This window comes from Leucoraja erinacea, chromosome 11, assembly GCF_028641065.1.
Source record: "Leucoraja erinacea ecotype New England chromosome 11, Leri_hhj_1, whole genome shotgun sequence".
In the NCBI taxonomy this organism is placed as follows: domain Eukaryota; kingdom Metazoa; phylum Chordata; class Chondrichthyes; order Rajiformes; family Rajidae; genus Leucoraja; species Leucoraja erinaceus.
This window is the reverse complement of record NC_073387.1, coordinates 24054426-24082360: the sequence shown is the minus strand read 5'-3', so window position 1 is coordinate 24082360 and position 27935 is coordinate 24054426. Positions and strand designations below refer to the sequence as shown.

Sequence of the window (27935 nt, the reverse complement as noted above, 5' to 3'; positions counted from 1 at the left end):
TTTTCATCTCATGGCCGGTGCAGCGTGACTTATTGGAATGATTATCGATGGTCGTTTTTTTTTAAAATTCGGATTTAACAACTCTGTCTCCCTTCTAGTACAGAAATTTGACATAAACTGGAAACTGAAAAGTAGGGGAACGCTGTCCCCCTGCCTACTTCCCCATTTCCATCACTGACTGAGGTACAGTGACAAGCTTTTGTTGTGGGCTAACCAGTCAGCAGAAAGGAGTACATGATTACAATCGAACTATCCATAGTATACAGATACAGGATAAAGGGAATAACGATATACACCACTCTCTGTAATAACAAACACCCAATTCCTCTTTAAAACTCCTTTTAAACCTACTTTTTCATACCCTATTGATCGATTGTAAGTTATAGTATGGAAACAGGCCCTTCGGCCTCCTGAGTCCGCACTGACCATCAAGTCAAGTCTTCATATGTACTAAAACGGACAATGAAATTCTTGCCTGCAGCAACACAACAGGTTTGTAAACATAGTAGTACTCAGTAGACAATGTAATAAACAAAATAAATAATAAACTCAATACAGTGCAAAACAAAGCCCAAGGTCACGTGCAACGAGGGTAGTTTGGAGTTTAGTTGAAGTTCGTAGTATTCACTAGCGTGGTGGTTGTTGGAAAGAACTAAAGTAAATGGACGTATCTTTTACAGGCTCTTTTACCTTATTACCCATTCACTGTTCAAGAAGGAACTGCAGACGCTGAAAAATCGAAAAAGCTGGAGAAACTCAGCGGGTGCAGCAGCATCTATGGAGCGAAGGAAATAGGCAACGTTTCGGGCCGAAACCCTTCTCCAGCTTTTTTGTGTACCTACCCATTCACACTAGTCCTTGTCCCACCTTTTCATCCACTCCTTACACACAAAGAGCAATTTACAGCAATTTACCAACAAACACGCACGTCTTTGGCATGTGGGAAGAAACGGACGCGGTCACAGAGAACGTGCAAACACCACACAGACTGCTCCCTCGGTCAGGATCGACCTCGGGTCTCTGGATGCTGTGAGGCAGCGGTTCCACCTGCTGCACCGCCGCCCCGCTGCAGTGGGAATTGGATAGAACCTCCTGCGACCAAAGATGATGGCGCTCTGTCGGGCTGGTGCGTGTGGCCATCCCCACCGTTAGGTGGTGCTACGGATTGTCCGAGTAATGCGCATGCTCCCGCCGGCAAGGCGACGGCTCCGACCTCCCACCGACAGGTAGCGCTCGGGGACTGTGGTGCGTGTGGCCATCCACACCGTTTGGTGGCGCTGCCGACCGACCGCCTGCGAGCTGCCAGTTAGTGGGCGGCCGCTGCTCTAGTGTCTTTGGTGGGGACGTGTGGAGCCTGAGACCCCAGGCCCAGGCCATGGCGCAGCAGTTCCAGGCGCTGAGGTGTTGCTTTTGCACCACCTTCCAGGTCCAGCAGGTGAAGAGCGGAGGGAGCCCGGGGGCCTGGCGCAGGAGACGGCGGGGGCTCGGCGTTAATGTCCTGGGGGTCAGTGTTTCGAGTCCCTGGGGTCCACAAGTCATAGGAACAGAATTGGGCCATTCGGCCCGTCGAGTCTGCTCTACCATTCAATCATGGCTAGGCATTACATGCTGGAGTAACTCAGTGGCAGCATCTCTAGAGAGAGGTAATGGGTGAGACCCTTAGATAGTCATAGAGTGATATAGAGTGGAAACAGGCTCAACTTGCCCACAACGGCCAACATGTCCCAGCTACTCTAGTCCCACCTGCCTGCGCTTGGTCCATATTCCTCCAAACCTGTCCTATCCATGTACCTGTCTAACCGTTTCTTAAATGTTGGGATAGTCCCAGCCTCAACTACCTCATCTGGCAGCTTGTTCCATACACCCACCACCCTTTATGTGAAAACGTTACCCCTCAGATTCCTATTAAAGGTCACCCCTCATCCTCCAGCGCTCCAAGGAATAGAGACCCAGCCTACTCAACCTCTCCCTATAGTTCACACCGTCTAGTCCTGGCAACATCCTCATAAATCTCTGAACCATTTCAAGATTGACAATGTCTTTCCCGTAACATGGTGCCCAGAACTGAACACAATATTCTAAATGTGGTCTTGCCAACGTCTTATATAACTGCAACATGACCTCCCAACTTCTATACTCTATACTCTGACTGATGAAGGACAATGTGCCAAAAGCCTTTTTGACTACCTTATCTACATGTGACTCGACCTACAAGGAACCATGCACCTGTACTCCTAGGTCCCTCTGCTCTACAACACTCCCCAGATGCCTACCATTCACTGTTTAGGCCCTGCCCTTGTTAGCCGTCCAAAAATACAACAACTCATACTTATCTGTATTACATTCCACCAACCATTCTTCAGCCCAACTGGCCAATCGGTCCAGATCCTGCTGCAATCTTTCCCAACCATCTTCACTATCTGCAAAAACACCCACTTTTGTATCATCAGCAAACTTGCTAATCTCGCCCTGTATGTTCTCATCCAAATCATTGATGTAGATGACGAACAGTAACTGGCCTAGCACTGAACCCTGAGGCACACCACGAGTCACAGGCCTCCAGTCTGAAAAGCTATCTTCCACCATCACTCTCTGCTTCCTTCCATGGAGCCAATTTGCTATCCATTCAGCAATCTTTCCTTGGATCCCATGCAATCTAACTTTCCAAAGCAGCCTACCATGCGGAACCTTGTCAAATGCCTTACTGATGTCCATGTACACAACATCTACAGCTCTACCCTCATCGACCTTTTAAAAAAGTCAATCAGATTTGTGAGACACGACCTCACATGTAAAAAACCCGTGCTGACTATCCCAAATCAGTCCTTGCCCGTCCAGATGCCTCGATAACCTATCCCTCAGAATACTCTTCAGTAACTTTCCAACTACAGATGTTAAGCTCACCGGCCTATAGTTCCCAGCATTTTCCCTGCAGCCCTTCTTGAAAAGAGGCACAACATTTGCCAACCTCCAGTCTTCCCGCACCTATCCTGTATTTAAGGACGACGCGTAAATTTCAACCAAGGCTCCCGCAATTTCCTCTCTGGTTTTCCACAATGTCCCCGGATATATCGGATCAAGTCCAGAAGATTGGTCTACCTTCATTCAGGATAGTACCTTCAGTATTTCGACGGTACACTAACTTCAGACTTTACAAGTTTCAGACTGAAGAAGGAACTCGACTCACAACGTCACCCATTCCTTCTCTCCAGAGATGCTGCCTGTGCCACTGAGTTACTCCAGCATTTTGTGTCTACCTTCAATTTAAACCAGCATCTGCTGTTCTTTCCTACACATTCAATCATGGCTGATTCATCTTTCCCTCTCAACCCCATACTCCTTCCTTCTCCCCATAACCCTTGACACCTGTACTAATCAAGAACCTGTAAATCTCTGCATTAAAAATACCCAATGACTTGGCCTCCACCGCCGTCTGTGGCAATGAAATCCACAGATTCACCAACCTCTGACAAAAAATTCCTCCTCCTCCTTTCTAAAGCATCTGCAGATCCTCGTGTCTACTCCTTGACTAAGCAACATTTTCTTTTACAAGTTATCCAGTTTCTTTTTGAAAACTCCTTTTGAATCAGTTTCCATTGCATTTCCAGATTGTAGTTTAGTTTAGAGATACAGCACAGAAACAGGCCCTTCAACCCACTGAGTCCACGCCAACCTGTTCACACTAGTTCTATGTTATTCCACTGTCTCATTCACTCCCAATATACTAGGGCCAATAGCCTACACATCCATACATCTTTGGGAAGGGCGAGGAAACCGGAGCACCTGGATGAAATCCACACCATCACACAGTGAATGTGCAAACTCCACACGGACAGCACCCAAGATCAGGATCAAACCCGGGTCCATGGCGCTGTGAGCCAGTGGCTCTACCAGTTGCATTAATCTGCATTTTCATGAAACTTAATTAGTCTTGTTTATTTTAGGTTAAAAAGAGCAAGAAGTGGAGCTGCAAACTATGCACAGAGAAACAGTCAGTGCTGAAGGTGAGGATGTTGAGTTAGTGGCACTGGGTCACAGCCTGAAGTAAGGACTTTCTGGCCCTTCTTCTTGGTATGGCGTGCACAGACAAAGTTGTAGGACAACTTGTTCTATTTGATCTTATTTGATTGTTCACGCCGGGTTGATTGCATTCGTTGAAACAAGGTTGCACTCTCCCACCCCTTTCTGGCCCTTACAAAGGGTAGAGTTAGTACCTTACAGCACCAGCTCCTGACCAGAGTTACAAAGCTTTGCTATAGGATCTTTGCTCCTGACTACGGTTGCTGCCTGTATGGAGTTTGCAAATTCTCCCTGCGACTGCTTGGGTTTCCTCACACACCCCAAAGACGTACAGGTTTGTAGGTTAATTGGCTTCTGTAAATTGTCTCTAGTGTGATGGATAGAACTAGTGTACGGGTGATCATTGGTCAACGTGGACTCGGTGGGCCGAAGAGCTTGTTTCCACACTGCATCTTTAAACTAAACTAAAGATAGAGGAAACAAATGCACAATTCAGTCTGAGAATAATTATCCTTTGGTATTTCTCCATTCAGCCTGTTAATTGGTGCAAAGGAAAAAAAAAGTAAATCTCTGGTCATTGCAGTAATTAGTCATTGACGTACTGTCCCAGTCTTTCGTTGTGGGATCCACAGACTGCAAATCAGTTGAAGCGCAGGCATTGCTGTACAGATATATAACCATCAATTCTTGGATGACAATCTCACCTCTTGAGTCAGAAAGTCATGGGTTAAAGTCCCAGGTCAGAGCCATGAATATGTAATCTAAGCTGGAGCACAGTGCTGGACTAACTCAACGGGTCAGGCAGCGTCTCTGGAGAATATTGCTAGGTGACGTTTCGTGACAGGGCCGGAGCGTCTGAAGAAGGGTCCTGATCTGAATTGTCACCTATCCATGTCTGACATGCTGCCTAACCTGCTGAGTTACTGCAGCACTTTGTGTTCCAGCTTAGATTCTGGCATCTGTGCTTCCTTGAGTCTATGTACACTAATCTGTTAGTACCCAAGTCTACCCATTCAGTAAGATGTAAAAGATCCTTTGGCTTGATTATAGAGGAACAGGGTTCTCCCCGATTTCCTGGAATATTATATCAGCCTCAAATGAGCTAGCTATACCCAAATTAGCTGCATTCCACGTTAAAAATGTTTTATTGCACTGTAACAGGTGGGACTAGTGCAGATGGGGTATGTTGGTAGTGTGTGGGCAAGTGTGGCCGAAGGCCCTGCTTCTGCCCTGTATGACTCTATGACTATTATGCGTTGGGATATTCTAAGGTTGTTCAGGTTACAGGTTTTCTTCCTCTGATCCCATCCCCTGTGCTTAATGGTTTGTCAGGTGTATGGCCAGGGCTCGGGGGCTGATTGCAGAAAACATGTACAGAGACTAAACATGCTGCAAGGACTGAAGATGCAGGAGATGGAAGCCACAACCTGGTAACCTCATTCTTTTCCATGAGTTTAGTTTGCATAGAACATAGAACAGTACAGCACAAGAACCAGCCCTTCAGCCCACAATGTCTGTGCTGAACATGATGCCAAGACCAACCCTTACCTACCTGCACATTATCCATATCCCTTCATTCCCATGTATTTATCTAGAAGCTTCAAATGCCACTATCATATCTGCCTCCCAGGTACCTACCACCCTCTGTGTAAAAACAACTTGCCCTGCACATCTCTTTTAAACTTTTCCCCTCACCAAAAAGCTATGCCTTCTGGTATTTGATATTTCCACCCTAGGGTAAGGGTTCTGATTGTCTAAACTTTCTATGCCTCGCATAATTTTATATACAGGTACTTCTATCAGGTCTCCCTGCAAACTGGCGTTTCAGAGAAAACAAGTTTACTTAATCTAACACATGGAAGCAGGCTCTTCAGACCCTTCAGTCCATCAAGTCCACGCCAACCATCGATCACCTTTTCACACCAGTTCTATGCGATATCACTCGGGTTCCTATTAAAGCTTTCCCATCTCACCTTAAGCCTATGTAATCTAGTGTTTGATTCCCCTACCCTGGGATACACCCTGCGTATTCACCCTATCTACTCCCCCCATGATTGAGATGGATTGGCTTGGTATTGAGCCAAAAATGCAAAAAGAACTCCATTATTTCAAGATCAGTAATAATTAGTTGCATTTAAGCATTAATAAGTTCCATTGAATCTGTATGAACCTTCTGCCAAGATCAGATTCTGGGAATTCTCACACACAGCTTTCCCAGGTTTGGCTTAATATGTTAATTTACTTTATCTATATGTTTATAATGTGGGTACTGTGTTTTTGATAAGGCCCACTGAGGAAGGAGCAGATTCCAGCCAGGATTGCCAACCTCAAACAGTTAGTGCGGAGAGTGGACAGGTAAGAAGAACTGAAAAGTTAAGTCAATTGCTCATCGGTGTGTGATAGAAAATGGTTCTTCATAAGCTAGGATACCATTCTGATATTCCAACCTACCTCATTGCGGACATTTGGTTCTTTCTCTGGAACTGTAACGCTATTACGCTGAAAATTATATTCTGTACACTGGTATTTTTCTCTACTCTCCACCATACTTGTGTATGGCTTGTTTGTACGCATTTGTATTGGTTAGCATACAATAACTTAGTCTTAGTAGAGACAAAATGCTGGAGTAACACAGCGGGTCAGGCAGCATCGCAGGAGAAATGGAATAGGTGACGTTTTGGGTCGGAACCCTTCAGCCTGAAGAATTAGAGAATTCAATGTTCATACACAAAGTGCTGGAGTAACTCAGTGGGTCAGGGAGTAACTCAGTGGGTCAGGCAGCATCCCTGGAGAAAAGAACCAGGTGACGTTTCGGATCGACCCGAAACATAACATATTCCTTTACTCCATCGATGCTGCCTGACCTGCTGAATTATTCCAGCATTTTGTGTCTATCTTTGGTATAAACCAGCATCTGCAGATCTCTCCTACACACTGAGTATTGGTACGTGACAATTATAAACCACTACCAATAGCAAAAGGCAAAGATGCCAGATATTCTGGCCATTCCTCAGCATTTTCAACATTTACTGTTTTTATTTCACATGAACATATCATCTGTTCGTCAATTTGGGTGTTTGGGTTTTGTATCAGATCACCATGGCTTAATGTTGGGTTTACAGTGCTTTTAATATTGGCTGAAATAAAAGGCATACTTTAGGAGTGATGTATTCCCCTTGAATTGTGTGCAGACATATTTACTGGGATGATGCCTGAACACCAATGTAGAAATGTGTGAGATGATTCTGCTTGGAATGGAACTTAAAAGGTGTAAGTTAATGGGTGAGTTGGTGAAGTATTTCAAGAAGTTAAGGGGAACAGATAAGGTAGACAGAGCAACTATTTCCTCTGGTTGGAGAGCCTAACTAAGCCAGTTCGGTATTCCGAAAAATGCAAGGAATCATGGGATTTTTTAAAGGTCATTCGAGAATTTAAAAAAGCGAACGGGGTGCCTGGTAGCGGGGGAGAGGGGGTTGTAACAGCGAGAGAGAGAGGGGGTAGATGCGAGTGGGAGACAGGGAGAGACAGTGAGAGGTGGGGGAAGAGAGGTTTCAGTTAGAGAGACCACCACAGGTAAAGCCATGGCTCGTTGCTTCTAGGAGAGTCGAGAAAATGTCCTCGTTCAAGATAATCCAACTTCAGAACCCTCTCGTCTCGACCGCGCTGGAGATTTCCATGGGCGCAAGGAACAAGTGACCTAACGTTTGCATTGAGTGAACTGAGTGTTCTTGCCGTCCTCGTCGTACTCCGGCGTTTTGTGAGAGTGGTTGGATCCCGGGATCGAGGAGTCGGCGCCCGACAGGTGAGTGGCCCGCGGTAGCTGGTGCCTCTCCGCTCGCCGCTGGAAGAACTGACACCTCTACTCCCCGGGTCGGGCGCTGCCTCCTTGACCCCGCTGCTTGGCGGCGGCCAACTAGGATTCCAGAGCATCGCCGATGCCTCACATCAGCTCCTGATCCCCCTGTCCGGATAATGTGACCGATGTTGGTTGAGCTGGGATCCAACCACTCTCACAAAACAGAGGTGTACGATGAGGACGTTAACACTCAGTTCACACAACGGAAACTATATGTCATTTGTTTCTTGCACCCGTGGAAATCCCCGCTCCCATCCATCCCAACCACGGCGCAACTGTCTAGGAAGTCTGAAGGAAGGTCTTCTATCCAGAAGTCCGTGGACGGGAGTGTCGGCCCAGGCTGGTAGGCAGTGCAGAGGGGAGGCGCCAGCCCCAGCTCGACTCTGCCTGTCCTGCCAGCGGGACGGGCGAGGTTGAGCTGGGGTTCGGTGCTTCTTTTCCTGCGGGCCTGGGCCGTCGCTGCCAGCGCCCTGCCGGGACAGGCAGAGCTGAGCTGGAGCAATTTACAGAGGGCCAATTAACCTACAAACCAACACAGCTTTGAAATGTGGGAAGAAACTGGAGCACCCGGAGGAAACCTACTCGATCACATGGAGAACGTGCAAACTTCATACAGATAGTGCCCGAGGTCAGGATAGAACCCGGGTCACTGGCGCTGTGATGCAGCAGCTCTACCGCTGCACCACTGTGTCGGTACTGCTGTTGTTGGAATACTGAATAGCTACTATTTTTAATTAACAACCAGTTCCCCTCAGAGTAGTGGCTTTTTGAAATGAAATTGGTTACAGCCAGCGATTGTTAAAATTGTGCTTTAAAGTAAAAATATGTGTAATAAAGTATCATTGAATTCATTGAACCTCATTTCATATCACCCTTCTAACTGTATACTTTATAAATTGCTTCCTGATGGATACAGAGCCACGCAGCTAGTCGTTGGAACGTTTACCTGGACCAGAAGCTGGTAGAAGAAACAAAAGAAGGAGGAGGAGGAGGAGATGACGAGATTGTGTACACTGACAGGCAACGGTTCCAGGCAGACATGAAGAATGCTGGTAGAGGTCGAAGGTCAGAGCTGAAACTAGTTGTGGTATTCGCAAAGGGCATTACGTAGAACAATGCACAGGGACAGGCTCATCAGCCCACAATGTCTGTGCCCAACATGATGCCAGGACCAACTCTTTTTCTTGCGTGTGGCATGCACAGCCTAAAGTTGTAGGAAGGACCAACTCTTATCTGCCTGCACATGATCATATCCTTCCATTCCCTGTATATCCATGTGCCCATCCAAAAGCTTCCACCAACATCCCTGGCAGCACATTCCAGGCACTGTAAAAAAGACTTGTCCCGCATATCTCCTTTAAACTTTGCCCCTTTCACCGTAAAGCTATGCCCTCCAGTCTTTGACATTTCCATCCTGGGAAAGGGGTTATGACTGTCTACCCTATCTATGCCTCTCATAATTTTATATACTCAATTAGGTCTCCCCCCAATTTCAAGTGATCTGGGGAAACCATTCCAAGTCTGTCCAACCTCTCCCTACAGCAAGTACCTCTTAATCTATGCAACATTTTGAATAATCAGAAGGGTTCCAACCCGAAACATCACCTGTTTTTCTTCACAGATTCTGCCTGACCTGCTGAGTTACTCCAGCATTTATGTCTATCATTCAGGCAAACCTCCTCTGCACCCCCTTTAAAGCCTTCCTGTAATGGAGCGACCAGAACTGCACACAGTACCCAAAATGTGGTCTAACCAAAGTACTATGAAGCTGCATTATGACTATCTGAGATCATCTGCTGTGGGTCAGGCAATCTTACTCTTTGACCATGATGTGGTGAAGATGCTGCAGATATTGACTCGCTGCCCTGAATAAAGCAATTAGTTAAGAGCAAATTAGAAAGCCTAATATTAAACATAGATAGAGTAGAAATCCCTTTCCCAGGATTAGAGGGCACAGCTTTAAGGTAGAGAGGTAAAGTTTAAAGGAGACGTGTAGGGCAATTTTTTTTACAGATTGCGCTGCCAGGGATGGTGGTGGTGGCAGATATGATAGTGGTGTTTAAGAGGCTTTTAGATAGGCACATGGATATGCAGGGAATGGAGGGATATGGACCACGTGCAAGCAGAGGAGATCAGTTTATCGTAACATCGTATTCGGCACAGACATTGTGGGCTGAAGGGCTTGTTCTTGCGCTGTACTGTTCTATGTTCTATTGAGGAGCTTATTAATGTCAAGAGAAGACTGAATGTGGGTAATTCACTGGTTCCTGGGAAGCGGGTGCTGGAGTTACTGAAGTGTAGCTTTATTTCATAACTTTTGAAGAAAATGAAAGCCGTCTGTATTGGAAATCTTTATCTTTTCCATTCTTAGTAAACGTAAAAGAGGATCGCACTTTGACTCTGAGAAACTGCGTCCATATGGAGATGGTACTGATATCAATGCAAAGGAGACTGCTGGAATGAAAAAGGTACAGTACCTGGCGAGAATTTATCTGTCTTCAAATGCAGCAGGGGCAGCACAGTGGCACAACGGTAGAGTTGCTGCCACACAGCGCCAGTGTTCCATCCTGACCTCGGCTGCTGTCTGTGCAGAGTTTGCACGTTCTCCCTGTGACCATGTGGATTTTTTCCGGGTGCTCCGGTTTCCTCCCACATCCCAAAGACAAGCAAATGTGTAGGTTAATTGGCTTCTGTAAATTGTCCCTAGTGTGTAGGATAGAATAAGTGTGAATGGGGTGATCGATGGTTGGCACGGACTCGGTGGGCCGAAGGGCCTGTTTCCACGCTGTATCTCTAAAACGAAAACACTAAAAACTAAAAAATGCCACAGACCCCTCCCGCCACGACTCAGCCTGTGGTACACAGCGGGCTTAAAGGTGATAATCCCCCAGGCATCGACTCACAGAGTAATAGAGCAGGGAATTAGGCCCTTCGTCCAAACTCTCCTTCCACTACTCATTCACTAATCCTACTCAAAATCCCATTTTACTATGACGTCATACTTCCATGGAAACAGGCCCTTCGGCACAGCTCATGCAGGCTGACCAAGATGCCCCATCCCGGCTTGTCCCATTTGCCTGCATTTCACATATCCCTCTAAATCTTTCCGATCCATGAAACCATCCAAGTGTCTTTGGCATGGACATTATGGGCGAAGGGTCTGTTCCTGTGTTTAGTGTTAAGGGAATCGTTGCTACGTTCAGGAATGTGCAGCTGAGGTTAAAGACCGGCTATGATTTATTGAAACATGAAGCCAGTGCAAGGGCAAAATGTGTCGCCTCTGTCCCTGGTTCTAAACACTCGTGAAGATAGACACAAAATGCTGGAGGAACTCAATGGGTCAGGCAGCAGCTCTGTAGAAGAGCAATAGGCGATGTTTCGGCTCGAGCCCCTTCTTTAGACTGAGATTCAGGGGAGAGGGAAACAAGAGGTATGAAAAGGTTCAGAAATCAGAGTCAGCACCGATGACCAAAGAAAGGTGGAGTCCACCATGGTTCATTGTTGGCTGTGGAGGAGGTGATCACAGGATGTGAACAGTGGAACCAGCAGGACGACTAGGGTGGGGAGTGGCAGAGAGAGGAAATGTAGGGGTTACCTGAAATGAGAGAGATCAATATCCATATTGCGGCCCCACCATTTAAAAGACACTTGGACAGATAGATGGATAGAAAAGTATTAGGGGGGGTATGAACCACATCCAGGCACTTGGGACTAGCGTAACGAGGCATCTTAGTTGACATGGACGAGTTGGGCCGAAGGACCTGTTTTTGTGCTGTACGACTCCTTGAATTAGGGCTGAGCTTTGGGACTGTTTGTCTGAAGAAACCGACTACAGTGAGCTCAGGCAGCTTTATTGTCATTGACCTGAGTGCTTTACTGTTTGAATAACTTTATGCAGGTATCAACCCAAAGATAGACATAAAATGCAGAGTAACTCAGCGGGGCAGGCAGCATCTCTGGATAGAAGGAATGGGTGACGTTTCGGGTCAACACCCTTCTTCAGTATGAACATCACCCATTCCTTCTATCCAGAGATGCTGCCTGTCCTGCTGAGTTACTCCAGTATTTTGTGTCTATCTTCGGTGTAAACCAGCATCTGCAGTTCCTTCCTATGCAGGTATTAATCTGTGTTTCAGAAGCACATGAATTCCTCAATGATTGAAGGCAGCAAATGGAGCTCCGATACTGGAGAGGAGAGGGATAATTTACACCGGTCCAACTCGGCAATCCAGTTGGCTGACAAAGGCCAAAGTAATGAAGATTTGTTGACCAAACGGACAGAAGCCTCGAAGTGGGATAAGTTCCTCCCTCTCAGCAACGCGGCTGTCAGCTGTGAGCAGCACTCTGTCACCGCTTGCCTCCCCCTTCCCCTGGCAGATGAAGATGATGAGGCTGCTTCTGCTGCTCCTGCCAGTGTGCTGCTGACCACTGATCCTGAGCCAAGCCTGTCGCCCACAACACAAACAGCTGCGAAGATAGAGACTCAGCCAGTGACAGCAGCCACTGTGGAATACGTGGAAGGAGCCAGTGAGGTGATGGATTCATCTAGACTTTGTGACTGTACAGCAGTGAGCATCAACACTGGCGGGGCAGGGACGGACTGCCAGGCACAACTGGCATCCACTGTATCTGTTTATCGTGCTGCCAGAGTTTCAAGCTCCCTCAGCTCAGGGACCTCCTTGTCCCCGCTGGTGTCTGCTCCCCATCAACGATCGGCCATAGAGTCACCACAATCAACTCCTGGATTAACCTCCAAGCAACCCTGTCCCTTTGTGTCACTGTTTCAGACGGATGAGGACTTCGATTTGTGATTTTATTTTCTTGGAGGATTTTAAAGGGGTATGGGCGAGTACCCCGTTGGATAGGTGATATTTTGGGTCGGGACCAGAAATGTCAACTATCCATGTTCTCCAGAGACGCCCCGTGACCCACTGAGTTACTCCACGCTTTGTGTCCTTTTTTGTATTATCCAGCATCTGCTGTTTTTTGTTTCTACTGTTGTACTGTGTGGCTAGGCATGCATTTCACAAACTTACTCTCAATCCTCCATGACACTGCAGTGTTGAGGTGAATCTGAAATGATTTTTACAAAAAAAAGGTAAAACTATGGGTGGGACAGGAAGTTTCTAGAGCCGCTTCGTGATGTTTAAGGTCATTATCAGAGAGAATCTTGGTGCAAGTCCTGATTGAAACAATCCTGCAGGTTGTCAGATTTTGGCATGTTTCACTTTCTTTAATGTTTTTCACTTTGCTTTGCATCATATTCAAAAAGTATATAAATCTGTTCATATTTCTGACATTAAAGTATTAAACCATCAGGATTAGCAGCAGTTATTGTTGGTCGCCTACTGAGATTTTTAAAAGTCTTCTACACTTGAGATCATGTTCTCTGGGCCATTTGGCTTCACTAACGCTGGTCCATTGCAGTGTCAAAGCCCAGAAGAAATTCCCTGGAGGTGGGATTGCGGGATTTAATTTGCCGTCGTGTTCGGCATAGCCAATGTAGTGTGAAGAGCCTGTTCCTGTGCTGTACCTTTCAGTGTTTAAGTACTGACTGATACTCGCTTGGAGTTTTCCTGTGTGAAAAATGCCATATTTTCACTTTGTTGTGTGTGTGTGTGTACTCAGTAATTTTCCACTATTTTGCTTTTTCAAATGCATTTTTTTATTGCTAGGAATAGAGTAACAAATACAAAGATTCAATTGCTGAATTAATTTTAAAACAGAATCCTACTAGGGCTGAGCAGGAGAGGAACTATGACAGGAGGTTGGTGGGAGAGAAGGAAAGTAATTCAAGTAGTTTCAGGCCACCTAAGCTGAGAAGAGCCAATACCATCTCCCCGAGAGTGCAGACAAGCCGCCCCGAGTGTTATGGGGCTGCACTGATGTGCCTGGCCTCTAAACTGTAATTCACACCACCCCTGGTCTTGCCCCTTCCAGTTCTACAATGTTCCCTCTTATTCGCCCATGCTGGTGCCAGCTGCAGTTGCTAAAACCCCCAAGCTGTGAAATTATTATCCCATTCTTCTCTGTCCTCCAAGATGCTTGGGAAGCCCCATCATTCTACAAAAGGAAGACTTTGTTCAATAGCTTGGCACCTGAACACACAGTCTCCCTCCCCTGACTGCTATTGGGCAGAGCCACAACTATATTTACCCTGCCAGCATTCTGAAGAGCTCAGTGATTCTTAACATGCTGTTCCCCATTCTTTGCTTCAGCCAAAAACAAATATTTGAGCATCAACTCTCTCCTCCACACAGAACAGAAATTGGTCCCCGTTTTATTCTAAAGTGATTGTTGTGCAGTAACAAGTGGACATGCAGACTAAACAGACATCCCATATGAGAGTTTACCACCCGTTATCAAGTAACTGCTTCCACTGAGCCTGTGCTTCACCGGCAAACAAGCATTTGTTTCATGGCAAAAGGCTGCTTTCAGTAATTTGGTCGTGATGTTTGTTAATTCTCTTGAATTTGTCCCAGCTTTCTCAGCAAGAAAAGTGACTTGACTGGCCATACTTTGAAATAGTGTAGATGAAGTGAAATTATGTAAACTACAAAATCAACAAAGTAAATATCTTCTACACAAGGGGGTTTGGGTGATCTGGAATAATTTTGACCTTAACTAAAGAAAAGAAAATCTAATCGTGCTCTCAGTGAGACTTATCAACTCAGGTTACGAATTAAAATAGTTTGCTGATTCCTTGCTCAGCCCCAAACTTCTCAAAAGCAGAATGGTTTAACAACAGTGAGTGCAGTTAGGCCCCATTTACAGAGTGCAGCAGCTGAAGAATATTGCAGCAGTGGGTTACATAGAGGCTGCTGCTGGTGGCTGTGCTCTCCCTCACGGCGCTTCATTGGCGCGCCGGCCCCTTGGCAGGCTGCATTGCATCCAGCGCCGATCCAATGTCACCCTGCTTGGCCTGCAGCAGCCGCGTCAGCCACCCCTCATCGTCGTGGAACCCCATGGACAGCATCTGGGACAGGGCTTCTATCAGCCGCGGCTCCGCATCTGCAAGAGAGTGCACGTTACCTGAGGAGGAACGGAGACAAGGAACTGCAGATGCTAATTTACCAAACAAAAAGACTCAAAGTGCTGAAGTAACTCAGCAGGTCAGGCAGCATCTCTGGAGAACATGGAAAAGTGATGTTTCAGTTCAGGACACTTCACAACAATAGTGAGAAAGAAAGCTGGAAGAGAGGTGGGGGTAAGACAAAGTCTGGCAAGTGATAGGTGGATACAGGTGATGGTTGGACAAGGGCCAGAGATGAAAAGGCAGAAGGTGTGAGATAATATTTATAAAACATTTATTCAGGTACATGGATCGGATCGGTTTAATGGATATATGTAGGCACGTGGGACTCGTGTAGATGGGGCATCTTGGTCGGTGTGGGCAAGTTGGACCCATTTCTGTGCTGTATGACTGACTGTAAGAAAATACAGTAAGTAACAGACCTATCAGTACAAATATATAAATAGACATAGTGCTGGAGTAATTCAGCAGGTCAGGCAAATGTGGATAGGTAATGTTTCCGGTTGGGACTCTTCAGACTGGGGGGGGTGAAGTCTGCATACAAGTGAGGGAGGGTTTTGATTTAGAGATGGTTAGACAAAGGCCAGATGCAACAAAAAACAGGTGGTGGTCATTTTACATAACAAAGATGAGACTAATCTCTATTCTTAAACCCTATTAGCTATCGGGAGAGGTTGGTTTGATTTCTCTGGAACGCCACAAGTTGAGGGGAGACCTGATAAAAGTATATAAAATGATGGGAGGCTCAGACAGGGTAGAAGAACCCCCCCTCACCTCACCATTGACCAAACATTATCTCCCCCTCCCCATCACCAAGGTTTAATGGGGACTTTCCTTCATTCCCACACACAGAGAATGGGGGGGGGGAACGAGCTGCCAGAGGGGGCAGTTACTATAAAATACATTTGGACTGGTACATGTATTGGTAATGTTTAGAGGGACATGGGTCTACGTGTGTAGATGGAGCACCTTGGTCAGCATGGACGAGTTGGGCCGAAGGGCCCGTTTCTGTGCTGTCAAATGGCAACAAGTGATAATGTTTGGTCAATGTAATTTTAACAAAACGCAATTGTGTTTTTAACATTATGTACAGTTAATAGCTTTAAAACAGGAGTAAATTAGTCAGGTGAATAACAACACAACTGGGATGAAACCCCTGCTCACCTTGTGGGAGGTGAGGATACACAGCTGCCTCTCTCAGTCCAGTTGGTCCCTGGATATAAGAGTCTGGGCCTTGTTGCTGATTTGAGGAAGCCAGTCCCTCGGGGTCTTGCAGGTGAAGTTGTTGCATTGATTGCAGTTCCCCTGTGGATGGATCAACTCCTTTTGGTGAGAGGTGAGTCCATTCCTCCTCACTGTCAACGCCGGGACTCTGTCAGGCAAGAGAGGGGCAATTAATTTTATAAACATTTAGCACGCAAATCTGGGAAGATCATGAATGTTTCACAAATTAAATGAGCAGATTCTTTTGCTGGCACTTAAAGATTACAAAAGTGGCAACCCTCAAGCAGACACCATTTACTGAATAAAAAAGGACACAAAGTGCTGGCCTAATTCAGCGGGTCAGGCAGAATTACTGGAAAACATGAATAGGTGACGTTTCGGGTTGGGACTCTCCTTCAGGCCAGACTATCCACGTTCTCCAGAAATGCTGCCTGACCCAGAGTTACTCCAGAACTTTGTGTTCTCCACCGCTAAAAACAGATAATCTGATCACTGGAATAACTTAGCGGGTCAGGCAGCATCTCTGGAGAACATGGATAGGTGACGTTTCAGGTCAGTTCCCTTTTTGAGTCAGAAGAAGTGGCCCAACTTGAAACGTCACCTTTAGAACTTAAAAATACAGCGCAGAAACAGGCCCTTTGGCCCACCCATTCCGCGCCAGCCAGTAACCAACAATCCTGCACATCTTTGGAGTGTGGGAGGAAACTGGAGAGCCCAGAGACATTCACGTGGCCACAGGGAAAACGTACAAACTCCACACAGACAGCACCCATAGTCAGGATCAAACCGGGTCTCCGGCACTAGAAGGCAGCAGCTCTATCAATGTGCTTCCCTAATGGATCCATAATCCATGTTCCCCACAGATGCTGCCTCACTCACTAAAGTACTCCAGCACTTTCTCTGTGTTTGTAAACCAGCATCTGCAGTTCCTCATTTCATCATTTATTAAATAACTGCTCAAAGATGTAGTCTCTGCTGCAAAGCTAAACTGGCTACTGGAACACTACCTTGGGCTCCCCGTCTGTTGGGTTGAAAGGCACCAAGGAGCTGTGACTGTGGGCAGACTGTTCCACATCCATCAGGTCAGCTTCACTCTGCTGCAGGCTGGAGGCGGAAGATCCCCCCGGCGTCTTCTGCTTCTGGTTGGCAACGAGTAAATCAGGGCGGCTGCTGCTGTCTGCAGACTCAGGTTGGCTGTTTACCGAGCACTCGGCTGCCTTAAAGCGCTGGCCCTTGTGTTCCACATCAATGTCTACATCAATACCTGTAATCCAAAGCAAGCACATGTTTGCACCTCTCACCTATATCTCACACATGCTTTTCCCTTCCCACCTACATGCACCTATTTTCCCCTCCATCTACTTTTCCCTTCAACTTTCACTTATTCATCTATTTCTCCCCTCCCCATCCATTCCTTCTTCTAGCTTCATAATTTGAAATTCTTCAATCCTTTTGTCACACCTTGTCTTTACATCTCTGGGCTTTGTCCAACCATCTGCCTCTACATTCCATCTCCTCCCCCCCCCCCCCCCCCCCCCCCCCCCCACTCCCCCACACATGAAGAAGGTTCCCGGCCTGAAACGTCTCCTCTCCCTGGAGAACCTTCCAGGCTTTGATCTGCCATCCTCCTCCAGCCTCCTGCACAGTTTTCCTCCCACCCCACACCCCCCCCCATCCTTGCGTGGTGTTAAGCTTGGGAGGTCACAGCAGTGACTGTGCACACCTCTCGGAAACTCATTCTCCTCCTCCCTCTCCGTCGACTCAGCCTTGGACCAGGGTGCCGTTGGGCAAAGGCTACGACAGGCGACCAGGGTCCGGGACCTTTCAAACTCACCCAGGGGACTGAGCATTGCAGCCACATTTCGGCCCACACTCTGCAAGTAGTTCACGTTCTTGTCCTGCCTCTGGCTCTCAGATGATGCACCTGTAGAGAATATGCGGGGGACATTCCTCAGGGAGTTACACAGTATGGAAACAGGCCCTTCCCCCAACTCATCGACACCAACCAAGTTCCACACTCCTGTGCCTCCACGCACCTGTCCACGCATCTTTACTTTAGAGATACAGCACGGAAACAGGCCCTTCAGCCCCGAGTCCATGCTGACCAACAATCAAATGTACACTAGCACTATCCTACACACTAGGAACAACTTACAATTTTACCGGCCAATTAACCTGCAAACCTGTACGTCTTTGGAGTTTGGGAGGAAACCGGAGCACTAGAGAAAACCCACGCTGTCACAGAGAGAACGTCCGGGTCAAACCAGATCCCTGGCAGCGTGAGACAACAGTTCTATCCACTGCGCCACAGTGCCCTCAGGTTCCTAACATGTATTTCCCTCTTTCCTTAATCCTATGCCCTCTAGTTCTTGTTACCTCTACACTGGGAAAAACACTATACATTGACGCTTGTATTTATTTATATGCATGCATTCATACATACAAACACAAATATATAAAGGGGGGGGGGGGGGGGGGAAGGGATAGGGTGAAAATAAATAAAATAAGTCTATATAAGCCTTCTGCATTCCATGGAATAAAGTCTTAGCCGGTCAGACCTCTCCATATAGCTCAGGCCTTCAGGTGCCAGCAACATCTTTTTACACACTTTCCATTGAGCAAAACCCAAGACAATGCTCGATAAGTGCGGCCTCACCAGTATCTATACAACTGTGACATGGTGTCCTAACATCTATGCTGACGAAGGCCAGCATGCCAAAAGCCTTCTTCCCCACACTATCTACCTATGACACCACTTTCACGGCTGCTGGTTCTCTTTATTCCACAACACTCCCCAGGTCCTGTCTGCTGTTCACTGAGAAGGTCCTGGTTTGACTTTCCAATATGTGGGACCTCCCACTTATCTGAATCAAACTCCATTCGCCATTAGAGTCATAAAGTCATACAGTGTGGAAACAGGCCCTTTGGCTTAACTTGCCCATACTGACTAACATGCCCCATCTATACTAGTCCCACCTGCCTGCTTTTGCCCATATCCCTTTATCTCACCAGACCAAATGTTTCTTAACCATTGCAATAGTACCTGCCTCAACTACCCCTTCCACTAGCTCGTTCCATACACCCACCATCCTGTGTAAAAACAAATAACCCCTCGGGTTCCTATTATATAACCCCCCTCCCACTTGAACCCATATGCTCCGATTCTCGATCCCACTGTAATATTGACAATAATCTTCACTATGATACCACCTATTTTTGGTGTTATCTGCAAACTCGCTAAACAGTTTTAAGTTTGACAGTCAGAGCCCGCTACAGCGAGGTGCCAAGGTGGGAAGGCTTGATGTTCTCAGCATGAACTAAGTTACCTTGCCCAGCAGGGGTTGGGTCAGTTGCTGGCGACTGCTGTCTGCCTGGGCATGTCGCAGCCTGGGCCGTGGAATCTTGCTGTCCCATTGCCCAGCGACACATTCCCGAGTTCCTCTTCTTATGGAACCACATACCTCTGGGAATCCGCTGCACATGGCAAGAGAAAGGAGGAATATTGTTTTTTAAAGCAAAAAAAACAAATGCAGAGATTACCATGATTAACTACTGGAGGAAAAAGGTCTGTACAGTAGCGCAGCTGGTAGAGCAGTTTCCTCACAGTGCCAGAGACCCGGGTTCGATCCTGACCTTGGGTGCTGTCTGTGGACTTTGCAGGTCTCCTTATGACCACGTGGGTTTTCTCTAGGTGCTGCAGATTCCTCCCGCATCCCAAAAACAAGCGTGTTTGCAGTTTATTGGCCCTCTGTAAATTGTAATGTGTGTAGGGAGTGGATGAGAAAGTGGGATAAAGTAGTACGAGTGTGAATGGTGATCGATGGTCAACATTCTGTGAAGGACACTTGAGCTGTCAGAGCTTCTCACTCAAGTGGTCATTGCCAATCTTTTGAAAGTCTGAATCGTTCCTGCCTCCAGCAGCTGGGGTTATTCAATACCTTTATTTACTCCAAGTTATCAAAAGTGTAACCGGCCCTAGATTTTAATGCTACACAAGAGTTGGCCCGCTCATGGGAACACAAGGGGAAACTTTTTCCACACAGAGTTGTTGACAATAGAAAAGGTGAATCCAGTCTTTTACCCAGTGTGGGGCAATCACGAGGACAAAGGTTCAAGGCGAGAGGGGAAAGATTTAACAGGGACCAGGGGGGCAACTTTTTCCACACAGAGGGTGGTGGGTATATGGAACAAATTGCCAAGGAGGTAGTCGAGGCAGGTACTATAACAGCATTTAAAAGACATTTGGACAGGTACACGGATAGGAAAGGTTGGAGGAATATGGGCCAAACGCAGACAAATGGGACTAGCTTGGACGGAACATCTTGGTTGATGTTGGGTTGGGCAAAAGCCCACAAAATGTGGCCTGCCAAGTGGATGCATTTATTAACTCCACAAAACAAAACATGTTTTTTACCTCAAATGGATGGAAGAACTGCGGAGACTGCAGGAGTATCATCTCATGTTCCTTGTGGAACCCCTTCCCCTTGCAGCCGCTGCACAGATCGTAGTCCGGACACATGGAGCACTTGTAGCGAGCACCCACCACCGGCCCATTGCAGGCGTCACACACAATGTTTGGATGAACCACCCCGGTCTTGTCTTGCCCGTGTTTGTATTCCTTCTTTTCTAGGTCAGGAAAAGAGTAAAGGCAATTGTGAAAATCCCAATTTGTTTCCTAATATTCAGGAAAGAGCTTCTCCATTCTTCTCCAAAGACTCGAATCCTATTGAAACATGTTTTGGCACCTAGTTGCACCTATATTTACCGAGTTGTGTCAAAAGACACCGCTCCTCATTCAACATGGAACAGTACAGCACAGGCCCTTCATTTTTATATACAAACAACAGAGGCCCGAGCATAGATCCTTGTGGAACACCACAGGTCACGGACCTCCAGCCAGATAAAGCTTTCACCACTTTTCATACGTTATAGGAGCAGAATGATGCCATTCAATCTGTCTTTCCCTCTCAACCCCATTCTCCTGCCTTCTGCCCACAACCCCCAACACCCGTACTAATCAAGAATCTATCAATCTCCACCTTAAAAGTATCAATTGACAGTCTTCACAGCCTTCCATGGCAATGAATTCCATAGGATTCACCACCTTCCGACTAAAAAATTCCTCCTCACTAGCACCACATACACTAGCACTATCCAACATACCAGGGACAATTTGCAATTTTTACAGAAGCCAATTAACTTACAAACATGCACGTCTTTGGAGTGAGGGAGGAAACCGGAGCACCCAGAGAAAACCCAGTCATAGGGAGAATGTACAAACTATGTACAGACAGCACCAGTACCCAGGATCTAACCCAGGTCTCTAGTGCTGCAAGGCAGCAACTATACCACTTTGCCACTGTGCCGCTCTGTCTTCTACAAGTAAGTCAGTTCTAGATCCAAATGTCCAGGTTGCTGTGAATCCCACCCATCTTAATCTTCTGGATCAGCCTACCTTGAGGCACAGTTTACCTCTTCCAACCAAAGAATAAAAATTGCTACTGATCCTCAGTATAATTTTTTTTAAATAATGGTTTCATAAGATTAAAAAATTCCATTGCAGTACCATCATTAGGCAATGATGTTTTAGTTTCTCGTAACATGCAGTTTCAATACTTCAAATCACCATTTCAAGCCCAACACATAGCTGTTCATTCCAGATTGGAAACAGACACAAGATTAAGAGCAGGTACTAACCGATGCATTTTCTGAGGCTTTCTCCCTGGGCTAATGATTAAATGAAAAATAGCACAGAATAAACATTTATTGAAAGTGTAAACTGATGAAAAAAAGGTTATAGCCACTCAATAGATTCCAAGTTTAGTTAATTGCACTCAAGAACTTTAATGTGAAGTGGCAAATAGCTCACATGTTGACAATCATCACTGGACCACTTGGGACAATAAGAACACATTCAGGTCCACCACTGGTGGTCCGGCACTCCTTAATCGGGACAAAATTACAAGAGTGCACTCGAAACCCCCACCCCCAAATTCCCCCTGAAAATGTGGCTCCTAGGCCGGGTGAATTTGCCCCCTACCGCTGGGGCTCTGGAACTCCAGCCCGGCCAGAGCCGGCAGATCCACTCCCATATCTGACTTCCGAGGCCGATTTTGCAGGCCGGTATCTCGGCCCCCCCCCCCCTGGTGGCCTAGACGGACCATTCCAGTACTGCTGGGACTACACTCGGCGGCTGTGACCTCTGTTGGTCCGGCAAAACGGGTAATCCAGAAAGGCTCCGAAACCAAGGGTGCAGCCAGGATCTGTACAATTGACAAATTCATATCAGAGACAGCGATACATTAAACCGGAACAATAGTCAAAGCTACGAATGAAAAGTTACAGCAATGTGCCATATGTACAGTACAAGAGCGTTTCATTGTCATATGTACTTACAATGGAACAACAAAATTCTTCGGCTGCACCAAATAACAGGCCGATAAATGCAGTAACACCCAGATCATAATAATCAAAAATAGATTAAATGACTGTATTACTAAGCAACCATAATAGTGCTAAACCAAAGTCCAAAGACACAGTCCATAGATCGTATCTGCTGAGGTTAGTGTAATGTTCGAGAGCATGATGGTTGTTACAAGTGCTGATCTTATTTTGATGTTTTATGGATCTTATTTGTGTTGAAGTCACCACCTTTGTTCCCCTCCACAATAAGAAAAGCACTTGCCAAGACCCCAGTGGGTATTCATACCTTTAATGTAGACGCGAAAAGTGCCTTCCTGAAGGTAGGACAGGGCCATGGACAGCTCATCGTCAGTGGAGAAAGCGACCATATCCCCTTCCTCGTCTGAATAAAGACCAAAAGAAAAAGGTTACCAAAGGGACCAGAAGGATTCCGACCTGAAACGCCACCTATCCATGTTCTCCAGAGATGCTGCCTGACCTGCTGAGTTACTCCACTCCAGCACTGTGGCGTTTCGGAATACATTACACCGCAATCCCATCTCAAACCTTCAGTCTACCAGCAGGCAATTTGGCACGCTGCTCGTTTGAGGAAGGAGATTGAATTCTTGGTGGAAAAAAAAGTTGTGATAAATTATATGGTTTGATGAAAGCAAACCTGGAGTTTAGCCCAAGATCAGCCAGTCTTAAATAACAACAATAGTCAGCAGATTCATTTCATGTAACAATAGGGTTACTGTGTGGAGAGAACAGAACACACCCAAATTCCTCCAGGTTTAGAAACATTATAGAGGCAACCTTGTTAAAACTGAAAACTCAAGGGCTGAAAGGTCTGAAACAGCATCTAGCCATTCTCTACACAGGCCTGGCCCACTGATTCCCTCCAACATCTGTAGTCCCTTATGTCAGCGGTCACATGGTCACAGGGAGAACATGCAAACTCCACACACAGACAGCACCCGAGGTCAGGACGAACTCGGGTCTCTGGTGATGTGAGGCAGCAACTCCTCCCACTTGCCACATTCTAGACGCTTCTTAAACTTGAGCTTTTGGTCTCTATCCCAGGAGCTGCGGGGCTTGGTGTCAAATTCAACAATGGAAAAATGGCATAGGCAATTTAATTTAATCTACGTGCCTTGTTTTTTGGCAATAAAGTAGTGGCCACGTATTGAGGAAGGAATATTAGAGTGTTTAAGGTAAAGAACTCGACCTTCAGCAAAATGCCAACTCGTCAAAGGTTTCTGGTTGTTTGTTTTTTTCTGTTGCGTTGCGTAATTTAAACACTAACCCATTTGGATGGGAGCCAAGACTCACATCTGCAAACAGCTAAGTGTGGAAAGTCCCTTTTCCATTCAAACCAAGATAGAAACATAGAAAATAGGTGCAGGAGGAGGCCATTTGGCCCTTTGAGCCATTATTCGTTGTGATCATGGCTGATCGTTCCCAATCAATAACCCGTGCCTGCCTTCTCCCCATATCCCTTGATTCCACTAGCCCTGGAAGATGACCCGATGAAATCTACACCTAATAATATCTGCCCTCCAGATCGTAAACCGTCAATTTTAAAACTATGTCATGCTTAGAGCATGGCTACAACATTACGTTTGTCAAACCTTTAACAGTGCGGTAGCATCAAACTTACATCCAACTCTAAAATATTCTCCTCTGTGTGAAAATTAAACACAACAGAGAATATTTCTACAATGGAGATAGCAGGCACTATTGCAACGTTCAAGAAACACTTAGATGGGTAGATGAATCAAGGGATATGGGCCAAACACGGGCAGGTGGGACTAGTGTAGATGGGGCATGTTGGTCAGCATGGGCAAGTTGGGCCGAAGGGCTTGTTTCTACGCTGAATGACTGACTCTATGACTTAACATTTCGCAATCAACAACCAGAGGATATAGGTTTAAGGTGAGAGGGGCAAGATTTTCACTCAGTGGGTACATGGAACAAGGAGGTAATTGAGGCAGGTACAAGAACATTTAAAATATATTTGGACAGGTACCTGCATGGGAAAGGTTTAGAGGGACAGGAGCCTAATATGGTAAAGCGGAATTCGTGTCAGCGTGGACTAGTTGGGCCGAATGGTCTGTTCTAGTTCCAGTATGACTGTCCTAGTTTAGAATCCCTCCAATCTTCCATCGTCTCCTACACCTCTGGCATTTTAGTAATCCCCCAGATTGGAAGTGCTCTGCCATTGGTGGCTGTTCAATTCCCCGAGTTCTTAATAGTGTTATTCCCTCTCTCAACCACTCCCTTCTTCATTCTTTGGAATTGTCAGTCCAACTGATCGGGAAGCCTTGACGTTGATTAGATACAAAACAGCTCGATAAATTGCTGGATATTAAAGGAATCGAGGGATAGGAGAGACGTTTACATAAAACAAGAGAGCGGGTAATAAGAGACAGAGTCGATGGTCTGGAACAGCTTCAACGTTCAACAAGATGATGGAGGCACAAGAAACTACAGATGCTGGAAAGTTGAGCAAAACAAACACGAGCAGCTGGAGGCAGTGTCTGGGGAGGGAAGGCACAGACGACGTTTCGGGCGAGTCTACGAAGGTGCGGGGAGGAAGACGAAGGGAGGGATGAGAGGTGACCATCAAGAGTTGGAGGGCAAGGCCTGTTGACCCAGGGAGGGAGAGGGAGGGGTAATGATGGAGGAAAAGAAGAGACTCTTAAAAATGTGGTGAGCGGTGTAGATCCGAGAGGGGAGAGAGGGCAGAGTAGGAATTGAGAGACGGGAGAGGGGAACGGAGGGAAGAGCTCCTGACCTTTGTAGTACATGAGGAAGCTCTCGGAGCGCAGGCCATCGAAGACGCCGGCCACCTTGTTGTAGAGGTGCCGGCAGCTGGAGGACACGGCAGGGTCTAGGCTGAAGCGCCGGATCTCCCGGCTGCTATCGTCCTTGCCCAGCAGGTAGACCTTGACGTTAAGATCCATGGCCCGATGTCGCAGCAAGAAATCAGCGGCGTCTGGTAGTCTGTACGTGAACGGACACTCAGCGTCTGCGGAAGGATTGCGGCGGCTCCGCAAACGCTCCGCTTTATAGCCGCCGCTGCTTCCGGGTGTGGCTCTGTGGGGAGACAACCAGGGGGGTGTGCGAGCAACGACAGCACTAGATTCAAGATTCAAGAGAGTTTATTGTCACTAAAACACAACGCTGCAGTCCAATTGTAGAAACAAGGATCTGTAGATGCTAGATTACAAAAAAACAGGCAAAAGTGTTTTATTATCATACGTCCCGAAACGGAACAACGAAGTTATAATTTTCAACAGCTCAACAAATATATAAACATAGTACTCTGTGAACAGCATAATAAACAATAAACAAATATACATGTGTGTGTGCTGTGTATACAAATATATATAATTTATTAATATTAATTTTAAAAAGCCTTAAAAACGATCTTAACAATAAAAAAAGTTCATTGCATGTGTGTGTGTGTGTATATATATATATATATATATATATACACACACACACACATATGCAATGAACTTTTTTTTATTGTTAAGATCGTTTTTATATATAAAAAATATATATAACTCTGAAGAAGGGACTCGACCTGAAACGTCACCCATTCCTTCTCTCCAGAGATGCTGCCTGTCCCACTGAGTTACTCCAGCATTTTGTGTCTACCCTATACATATATATATTGAACTAACATGGTACTCTATAAACACCATAAGATGTCCTAATTCGTTAGGGAACAGGGATTCCCCTCTTCCATCGTAGATGAGGCCATCATGGGGCCCTCCGCACTTGCTCCCCCTCTCCCCAGTCCTAACAGGGACAGAGTCCTCACCTTCCACCCCATCACCGTGCACACAGCACATATTCCTCCAACATTTTTGCCACATCCAACGGGATCCCACCACTGGCCACATCTTCCCATCTCCACGTCTTTCCGCTTTCTGCAGAGACTGTTCCCTCCGCAACTCCCTGGTCAACTCGTCCCTTCCCACCCAAACCACCCCCTCCCCAGGTTCTTCCCCCTGCAACCACAGGAGATGCAACACCTGTCCCTATACCTCCCCTCTTGATTCCGTCCAAGTACCCCAACAGTCTTTTCAGTTGAGGCAGAGGTTCACTTGCACCTCCTTCAACCTCATCTACTGTATCCGCTGTTCCAGGTGTGGTCTCTTACATCGGCGAGACGAAGTGAACACTGAACACCTTTCCTCCACTCAGACCGCCTAAACCTACCTGATCTTCCGGTTGCTAAACACTATAACTCTCCCTCCCATTCCTACGCTGACCTTTCTGTCCTGGACCTCCTCCATTGTGAGAGTGAGGCCCAGCGCAAATTGGAGGAGCAGCACCTCATATTTCGCTTGGGCAGTTTACACCCCAGTGGTATGAACATTGACCTCTAACTTCAAGTAACCCTTGCTTCCCCTCTCTCTCCATCCCTCCCCCTTCCCAGTTCACTGACCAATCTTACTGCCCCCGACTACATTTCATCTGTTTGCTTTGTTGTTACCTTCTCCCATCTAACAATGATCGACTCTACATTTTTCTTGATCTTCATTCCCTTTGGCCTGTTTTCACACTCCACATCCTTATCTATTTATCTCCCTCTCCCCTGACATCAGTCTGAAACATTACCCATTCCTTCTCTCTAGAGATGCTGCCTGTCCCACTGAGTTACTCCACTAATTTGTATCTATTTGCTATATATATATATATATATATGTATATGTGTGTATATATATATATATATAATATATATATACACACACACACACACACACATATATCCATCTATCTATCTATACCCATATACATAAGTATATTGTGGATGGCTCGATTGTAATCATGTATTGCCTTTCCACTGACTGGTTAGTAAGCAACAAAAGCTTTTCACTGTACCTTGGTACATGTGACAATAAACTAAACATATTTTTACTACCTGCCTCAATTATATCCTTTGGGAACTCATTCCATATACCCACCACTCTGTGAAAATGTTGCCCCTCAGTTTCCTAATCTTAAACCTCTCAGCTCTCAACCTGTGTCCTCTGGTTCTTGATTCCCCTACTCTGGGTAAAATACTCTCTATATTCAAAAGAGTCCTCTGTACATTCAAGAGGATCGACTGGGCTTATATCCACTGGATTTTAGAAGGATGAGAGGGTATGTTATAGAAACAGATAAAATTCTTAGGGGATTGGACAAGCTAGATGCAGGAAAAATGTTCTTGATGTTGGGGGAGTCCAGAACCAAAGGTCACAGTTTAAGAATGAGGGGTAGGCCATTTAGGACTGAGATAAGGAAAAACATTTTTACCCAGAGAGTTGTGAATCTGTGGAATTCTCTGCAACAGAAGGCAGTGGAGGCCAATTCACTGGATGTTTTCAAGAGAGAATTAGA

At 46.2% G+C, this 27935-nt stretch overlaps 2 protein-coding genes across 6 annotated transcripts in view; one reads left to right on the top strand and one right to left on the bottom strand.

The window, feature by feature from the left end:
- Positions 1-1280: 1280 nt before the first annotated feature.
- mrnip (MRN complex interacting protein) lies at positions 1281-13194 on the top strand. 2 transcript variants are annotated; one of them, XM_055642851.1, is made up of 7 exons: positions 1281-1435; positions 3945-4004; positions 5353-5450; positions 6306-6375; positions 8793-8941; positions 10248-10344; positions 12013-13194. In XM_055642851.1, exons 1-7 carry the CDS (start codon positions 1376-1378, stop codon positions 12685-12687), a joined length of 1209 nt encoding a protein of 402 aa, XP_055498826.1. In that variant the 5' UTR covers positions 1281-1375; the 3' UTR covers positions 12688-13194. The 2 variants fall into 2 exon arrangements, with proteins under 2 accessions (XP_055498826.1, XP_055498827.1); XM_055642852.1 differs by lacking the exon at positions 3945-4004 and having other exon boundaries at positions 1288-1435.
- A 323-nt stretch (positions 13195-13517) lies between these two features.
- The window catches only part of sqstm1 (sequestosome 1), a 42118-nt gene continuing 27700 nt past the window's right edge, over positions 13518-27935 (bottom strand). The window contains exons 2-9 of one of the 4 annotated variants that reach the window (XM_055642846.1): positions 25333-25757; positions 22843-22938; positions 20548-20759; positions 19460-19607; positions 17857-18057; positions 17141-17397; positions 16074-16281; positions 13518-14887 (exon numbers count right to left, since the gene is read on the bottom strand). In XM_055642846.1, the coding sequence (XP_055498821.1) occupies positions 14730-14887; positions 16074-16281; positions 17141-17397; positions 17857-18057; positions 19460-19607; positions 20548-20759; positions 22843-22938; positions 25333-25501 (1449 nt within the window). In that variant the 5' untranslated portion in view covers positions 25502-25757 and the 3' untranslated portion in view covers positions 13518-14729. The remainder of the gene's footprint in view (positions 14888-16073; positions 16282-17140; positions 17398-17856; positions 18058-19459; positions 19608-20547; positions 20760-22842; positions 22939-25332; positions 25758-27935) is intronic. The other 3 variants (XM_055642849.1, XM_055642848.1, XM_055642850.1) reach the window with 3 other exon arrangements.

What these genes read in the sequence shown, in the direction of transcription:
- mrnip (XM_055642851.1), top strand. Translation starts at nt 1,376, where the DNA reads ATGGCGCAGCAGTTCCAGGCGCTGAGGTGTTGCTTTTGCACCACCTTC. An exon ending in GAGATGGAAGCCACAACCTG is followed by an intron (nt 5,451 to 6,305) that starts GTAACCTCATTC and finishes GTTTTTGATAAG; the next exon opens with GCCCACTGAGGAAGGAGCAG. An exon ending in AATGCTGGTAGAGGTCGAAG is followed by an intron (nt 8,942 to 10,247) that starts GTCAGAGCTGAA and finishes TTCCATTCTTAG; the next exon opens with TAAACGTAAAAGAGGATCGC.